The 7,488-nt window shown below is 53.1% G+C and overlaps 1 protein-coding gene across 1 annotated transcript; it reads left to right on the top strand.

Annotated features, from left to right (window-relative positions):
- Positions 1–1,768: 1,768 nt before the first annotated feature.
- LOC111552503 (carbohydrate sulfotransferase 5) lies at positions 1,769–6,552 on the top strand. Its single transcript, XM_023226759.1, has 2 exons — positions 1,769–1,900; positions 4,905–6,552. Exon 2 carries the CDS (start codon positions 4,921–4,923, stop codon positions 6,091–6,093), a length of 1,173 nt encoding a protein of 390 aa, XP_023082527.1. The 5' UTR covers positions 1,769–1,900; positions 4,905–4,920; the 3' UTR covers positions 6,094–6,552.
- Positions 6,553–7,488: the final 936 nt, after the last annotated feature.

Genomic DNA, 7,488 nt, shown 5'->3' with positions numbered 1-7,488 from the left:
GAGTGCAGTAGCATGATCTCAGCTCACTGCAGCCTCTACCTCCCAGGTTCAAGCGATTCTCCTGTCTTACCCTCCTGAGTAGCTGGGATTACAAGTGCCCACCACCACGCCCGGCTAATTTTTGTATTTTTAATAGAGACAGGGCTTCACCTTGGTGGTCAGGCTGGTCTCAAACTCCTGACCTCAATGATCCATCTGCTTTGGCTCCCAAAGTGCTAGGATCACAGCAGTTTGATCACAGAAGTTACTATGGTTGGCATTCTGGCACACATCTTCCTAATCTTTTTTGTTGTACCTTTTTAGTATCATAAACAACACTTCTGTAAACCTTGTGTAGAAATCCTTGTTGCTGGTTTATTTCATTAAGATACATTCAAAAAACTTAGGACTGTTGTTAAGGATCTTAATTCATTGCCAAACCACAGCCAGGAAAGACTATGCTAATTTCTACTCCCAGCAGCAGGGACTTCTTGTTTCAGATACCACCATGGATTAAAGGACCTCCCAATGCTCTATCCTTTTTAGATGACTGGACTCTGCCAGTTTGTTTGTTTTTGAGATGGAGTCTTGCTTTGTCGCCCAGGCTGGAGTGTAATGGCCCCATCTCTGCTCACTGCAATCTCCACCTGGGGAGTTCAAGCAATTCTCCTGTCTCAGCCTACCTAGTAGCTGGAATTACAGGCATGTGCCACCACGCATGGCTGATTTTTGTATTTTTAGTAAAGACGGGGTTTCGCCATGTCGGCCATGCTGGTCTTGAACTCCTGACCTCAAGTGATTTGCCTGCCTCCCCTCCCAAAGTGCTGGGATTACAGTCGTGTGCCACCACGTCAGGCTGACCTGTTGTTTGTAAGGGGTGGGTGGGGAGCTTTTATTTACTGAAACATATCCTGCATTCTTTGGAACCTGTTATCAAGCCTGCGCCTCTGCGCAGAGGCTAGGGCAGGTAGGGCACAGCTCCTAAGGCCACCTGGTCTCTCAACTCCTCCCAGCTGGGACACTGCACCGGGAGACAGCATTGGTCCCTGTGTCAAGGTGCCTGGGTCTTGGCTTAGGGCTGAGATTGGGGCCTTGGGAAGGGTTTGGATTCCAAGTCCCTTCGCTGCAAGGATGCCCCCAAGAGCAAGGAGGGCCAAGATTAAGATTCGACTTCCTTCACTAGGGCCTTTGCCCTCCGAGGAGCTCCCAGGTTCTCTGGGGATTGGTGGGGGGACGGGTTACAACGTTTATTTGTGGTCAGTTAGATGAGAAGTGACTGCCAGCGTCCTTTGACATCCTCCGCTAAACCCCGCGCCTCTTAGAGCCCCAGCCCACCCGGGCCCTCCGGCCCTGCCCTCGTCCGGCGCCCCTCCCCGAGGCGTGGCCCCTCAATCGGGGGTGGGGAGAGGGAGCTGTGGGCAAAAGTTGCTCCTTCCTTCCTTCTTCCACTTCCCTGGCTCCTGCCGGCCACCCCCGGGCCGCAGCCACCTCGGAAAGCGCCTCACCGGGCAGTGCCAAGGATAGCGGGCCGCAGTGCCGGGCTCCGGAGGGAGCTCTGCGCCGCGTCCTTCCCTGTGGTAGCCCCAGGACACCCCCAGCCTCGACATCCCGTTCCGAGACTCCTGCCCTGTTCCCAGATTCGCTCTGCCTCGAGTCTCCAGGAGCTTCCAGTGGACTGGTCCCCCCCCCCCGACTCTCGTCCATGCCTCTCAGACCCCCTTTCCCGGCGTCACCGGGTGTCCCTTAATAGTCTTGGGACCTTAAGGAGCAAGTCAGCCCCTACGGACTCTCCCAGTGAAGAGAAAGCTGGCTGTGCGGTGGAACCTGGAAGAGACGACGTCTGGGAGCCTTTGCTGAGCCCAGGGAGGGAGGCGTCCCTCTCGCTGCCCCTCCAGGTCGGGCAAACACGCCAAGCTTTGAGGTACTTTGGTTCTTCATTCTCCACGAGGGGTGTCCCCACACTCTGTTGAGCTGGGGGCCGGGCTAGTAGCACAGCTGGGACGCTCCTCTGTCCTGCACCGGGGACCTGGGGTGGCGGGAGGAGCTGGAAGTGGCTTTTCCATCAGCAACTGGAAAGTTCATCGCCCCTGCTAGCGCTGGTTTGGAAGTGTCTGCCGCGGCTTTGGCTGCACTCAGGTATCCTCACTGCGCGGGGCGGGGGGTGAGGGGGCGGTTCTTATTCCATACTTGGGTTTCAAAAGGTGTGGCTTTCAAAAGCTTTCCATAAAATTCTTGAGAAAAAATAGCTTGGTGAGTTAATTTGGAACCAGACTCCGGGGAATTGGAGTTGTGCGTCACTGCTTCTAGGGGCTTGATGTTGGGCTTCAGGAAAGGCCCTCTGGGCCCCAGGACAGTACAGGTGCCTAGGAAATGGTTTTTTTGTTTGTTTTGAGATGGAGTCTCGCTCTGTCGCCCAGGCTGAAGTGCAATGGCCCGATCTTGGCACACTGCGACCTCTGCCTCCTGGGCTCAGGGGATTTCTTGCCTCAGCCTCTGGAGTAGGTGGGATTACAGACGCACACCACCACAGTCAGCTAATTTTTGTATTTTTAGTAGAGACGGTGTTTTACTATGTTGGCCAGGCTGATCTCAAATTCCTGACCTAAGGTGATCCGCCCGCCTCAGGCTCCCAAAGTGCCGGGATTACAGGCATGAGCCACTGCACTGGGCCCAGATTTTTGTTTTTGTTTTTGTTTTTTTCAGATGGAGTCTCACTCTGTCGCAGAGCCTGGAGTGCAATTGCGCCATCTTGGCTCACTGTAACCTCCACCTCCTGGGTTCAAGCGCTTCTCCTGCCTCAGCCTCCCGAGTAGCTGGGATTACAGGCATGAGCCACCATGCCCAGCTAATTTTAGAGATGGGGTTTCACCATGTTGGCCAGGCTGGTCTTGAACTCCTGACCTCAGGTGATCCACCCATCTTGGCCCCCCAAAACACTGGGATTACAGGCAAGAGCCACCACACCTGGCCTAATTTTTTTTGTTTTGTTTTTTGTTTCTTTTTGTTTTTGTGATGGACGCTCTTGTTGCCCAGGCTGGAGTGCAATGGCATGATCTCAGTTCACTGCAACTTCTGTCTCCTGGGTTCAAGCGACTCTTCTGCCTCAGCCTCCAAGTAGCTGGGATTACAGGCACCTGCTACCACACCTGGCCTAATTTTTGTATTTTTAGTAGAGATATGTTTTGCCTTTTTGGCCAGGCTGGTCTTGAACTCCTGGCCTCTGGTGACTACCCACCTGGGCCTCCCAAAGTGCTGGGATTACAGGCGTTAAGCCACTGTGTCCGACCTCTAGCAAATGTTGACATTCCTTTCTCTTCCCTTTTACGTGGAGGCAAGGCAGTCAAGAATTGCACTTTTGGCTGGGCGCTATGGCTCATGCCTGTAATCCCAACAGTTTGGAAGGCCAAGGCTGTGATGCCCTCATCTCTACTTTTTGAATTTCGTGTGACCTGTTTGTACTATTTTTCTAAAAATTAAATGTAATCAATATGTGCCCCCAGAAAAGAATCAAAAAAGGGAAGAATTTAGAGGGGAAGGGGATATTCCTTCCAGGATGGAAGAGTTCTCTGGACAAAGGCTTAGGAGTGTGACCCACCACAGAGCCCTGCACTGGGAGTCTGACTCTTGGACTTAAGCCCCAGCCCTGCTACTTTCTTACTGGGTATTCATGTCTCTAAGCCACACTACTTCAATTAAAACAGATAGGGATGGTTATTTCTGCCTCTTAGGGACTAGGGAGGATAACATTCAATCATGAAGATGAAAGTACGTATCATAGGGCCTGCCTAACTGGTTCTCCCTAACTTTGAACCTTTGGCCAGTTGTCCACTGTACTGAATGTAAGTCTCCTTATCAGAAAGCTCCCAGTGAGGAACTGGTCTTCTGGAGACTCTGTATGGCATAGGGTGATTCAACCACCTTCTTTTTATTATTATTATTATTTTTTTTTTTTTGAGACGGAGTCTCACTCTGTCTCCCAGGCTGGAGTGCAGTGGCGCGATCTCGGCTCACTGCAAGCTCTGCCTCCCAGGTTCACGCCATTCTCCTGCCTCAGCCTCCCAAGTAGGTGGGACTACAGGCGCCCGCCACCACGCCCGGCTAATTTTTTGTGTTTTTAGTAGAGACGGGGTTTCCCAGTGTTAGCCAGGATGGTCTCGATCTCCTAACCTCGTGATCTGCCTGCCTTGGCCTCCCAAAGTGCTGGGATTACAGGCGTGAGCCACCGCGCCCGGCTGACAAAAGTTTCATACCTGCCTGTTAAAAAAGTTATATAGTGCAGAAGCACACCACGTAAACGGTGCAATCCTCAGTTATGGGCATGACTACATATTCCCTTCCCCCATCTTCATTATAATAACTCCCCAATCCCCCCACATCCTGTGAGCCAGGTACCAGAATTATCCCTCTTTTACACACGGGTAAAGTGATCAGTCACAGAGAGATTTAAGTGATCTTCATAAGCAGGATCATAGGCCAGGAAGTGGCAGAGCCAGGATTCAACCTCGGCAAGCCTGGTGGTGCTCTGACATCCCTGGAAGCCTCCATCAAGCCCTTTTAGCTCAGCAACCTAAAAGGGTCTCTCTAAGAGGTATCCTGAAGCAAACGACAGAAGTTCTCTTTGAAACATAATATTTTTCTCTACAGATAGATAGCCTATAGGTATGTAAGTAGGTGGGTGGGTAGGTAGACAATTTGAGGGTATCCCACATTTGTCTGCAACTGGACTTCTGCTCTGAGCACAGACTATAATCTTGACTCCTTATTCCTGGGAAAGTGCTCGACTGAGACCTTGGGAGTCTTGGGAAGTCCAGCGGGTAGGGTAGTCAAATCCGAGGGCTGCTCCCTGAGGGCACTGGGCAGTAATTGGGATGTGGGATGGGTATGAGGGCCCCGGTCCTAAAGTTGCCCACTCCGCCCACCCGAAGGCCTCCAGTCGCCAGCATGCGGCTGCCACGCTTCTCCAGCAGGACAGTGACCGTGCTCCTCCTGGCACAGACCACCTGCCTCCTGCTCCTCGTCGTCTTCCGGCCAGGGCCTTCATCCCCAGCGGGCGGCAAGGAGCGTGTGCACGTGCTGGTGCTGTCCTCGTGGCGCTCAGGCTCGTCCTTCGTGGGCCAGCTCTTCAGCCAGCACCCCAACGTCTTTTACCTGATGGAGCCCGCGTGGCACGTGTGGACCACCCTGTCGCAAGGCAGCGCCGCAACGCTGCACATGGCCGTGCGCGACCTGATTCGCTCCGTCTTCTTGTGCGACATGGACGTGTTTGATGCCTACATGCCGCAGAGCCGAAACCTGTCCGCCTTTTTCAAGTGGGAAACGAGCCGCGCGCTGTGCTCGCCGCCCGCCTGCAGCGCCTTTCCCCGAGGTGCCATCAGCAAGGAGAACATATGCAAGACACGATGCATGCGGCAGCCCTTCAGCCTAGCACGGGAGGCCTGCGGCTCCTACAGCCACGTGGCGCTCAAGGAGGTGCGCTTCTTCAACCTGCAGGTGCTCTACCCGCTGCTCAGTGACCCCGCGCTCAACCTGCGCATCGTGCACCTGGTGCGCGACCCGCGGGCCGTGCTGCGCTCCCGGGAGGCGGTGAGCCCACTACTGGCACGCGACAACGGCATCGTGCTAGGCACCAACGGCAGGTGGGTGGAGGCCGACCCTCACCTGCGCCTGATGCGTGAGGTGTGTCGCAGCCATGTGCGCATCGCGGAGGCCGCCACACTCAAGCCGCCACCCTTCCTGCGCGGCCGCTACCGCCTGGTACGCTTCGAGGACCTGGCTCGGGAGCCGCTGGCAGAGATCAGCGCACTCTACGCCTTCGCCGGGCTGACCCTCACGCCACAGCTCAAGACCTGGATCCACAACATCACGCACGGGTTGGGGATCGGCAAGCCAATCGAGGCCTTTCAGACTTCGTCTAGGAATATGCGCAACGTCTCCCAGGCCTGGCGCCACACGCTGCCCTTGACCAAGATCCTGCGCGTGCAGGAGGTGTGCGCCGACGCGCTGCAGCTGCTGGGCTACCGGCCTGTGTACTCTGAGGACCAGCAGCGTAACCTCACCCTGGATCTGGTGCTGCCACGAAGCCCAGACCACTTCAGCTGGGCGTCACATGACTGAGAACTCTGGGCCTTAAAGCAGGCCCCGAATTGTGGTTGCCAGGCCCAGGAGGCGACTGCACGGTGGAGAGGGAGCTGGGATGCATGGGGAAGCAGGTCCCTACTATGAACTGGGAGTTTGGGGTCCTCCCCTGAGGTAGGCAAGGACTGCACGTTTCTTTTTCTCCTGATTCTCGGTTTTCCTTTGAGTCCTCTGGAGCTGCCTTCTCATTAGGTGCACTCTTCATGGAAAGGAACACTTGCCCCTACCTATTCTGGGCACAGGGAGTAAGTTCTGCTAAATCAAATTAAATGTGTTCCAAGTTGGGCGCAGTGGCTCACGCCTGTAATCCCAGCATTTTGAGAGACTGAGAAGGGTGGATCAGCTGAGGTCAGGAGTTTGAGACCAGCCTGACCAACATAGTGAAACCCCCTCTCTACTAAAAATGCAAAAATTAGCCGGGCATAGTGGCACACTCATAATCCCAGCTACTTGGGAGGCTGAGGTGGGAGAATCACTTGGACTCTGGAGGTGGAGGTTACAGTGAGCTGAGATCTTGCCACTGCACCCCAGCTTGGGCAACAGAGCAAGACTCTATCAAATAAATAAATAAATAAATTTGTTCAAAAATCCTGCAATCTAGTGAACTGTAACTTCATTTTTTTCTGTTTTTATTGTGTGATTCCATTTATTTAAAGCAGAAAAACTAGTCTATGGTGATAGAGGTCAGAATAGGGGATACTTTGTAGGGAGGATTTGACTGGGATGTAACTTTATTTAATATGTAAACAAACTACAACCTGACCAGAGTATATTCTTGTAAGGAAAAAGGAGTCTCCTCCAATCATAGCAGCCAGCTTTCAGTCAGGGGCAGACTGCAGACTGACCAGATGTGTCCAAATTAGACAAAGGCTGAGCCGTAACCAATCAGCCTATATCTAGTGTCACTTCCTTTTTCTGTTTATAAACGCTGCTTGTCCACTGTTGCTGAGTGGAGGTCTCTGAGACCTCTCAAATATAGATCTCTCAGTTAATGGGGTGAGTTTGGGCTTTAATTGCCATCATCCCCAGAACAAAGACTGACCAATTAGACTCAAATGCTGTTGAACTATCTTTATTGCGTGGACTTTAAGTTATTTGACTAGTTGTTTGTAGAAACTCCTGATAAGGAGTGTACTTTGGTTTCTTGGCATTGTCCACTCATAGTCATCATTATAGTCTCCCTGGCCAGGCGCAGTGACTCATGCCTGTAATGCCAGCACTTTGGGAGGACTAGGCAGGCAGATCACTTGAGCTCGGGAGTTTGAGACCAGCCTGGCCAACATAGTGAACCCCTGTCTCTCCTAAAAATACAAAAAATAGCTGCTGTGGTTGTGCATGCCTGTAATCCCAGTGACTCAGGAGGTTGAGGCAGGA

This window comes from Piliocolobus tephrosceles, chromosome 17, assembly GCF_002776525.5.
Source record: "Piliocolobus tephrosceles isolate RC106 chromosome 17, ASM277652v3, whole genome shotgun sequence".
Classification (NCBI taxonomy): Eukaryota; Metazoa; Chordata; class Mammalia; order Primates; family Cercopithecidae; genus Piliocolobus; species Piliocolobus tephrosceles.
The sequence above is the reverse complement of the archived record's forward strand: the minus strand, read 5'-3'. Positions and strand labels throughout refer to the sequence as shown.

Excerpts from the sequence above, each read along its gene's own strand:
- LOC111552503 (XM_023226759.1), top strand. The coding sequence starts at position 4,921 with ATGCGGCTGCCACGCTTCTCCAGCAGGACAGTGACCGTGCTCCTCCTG.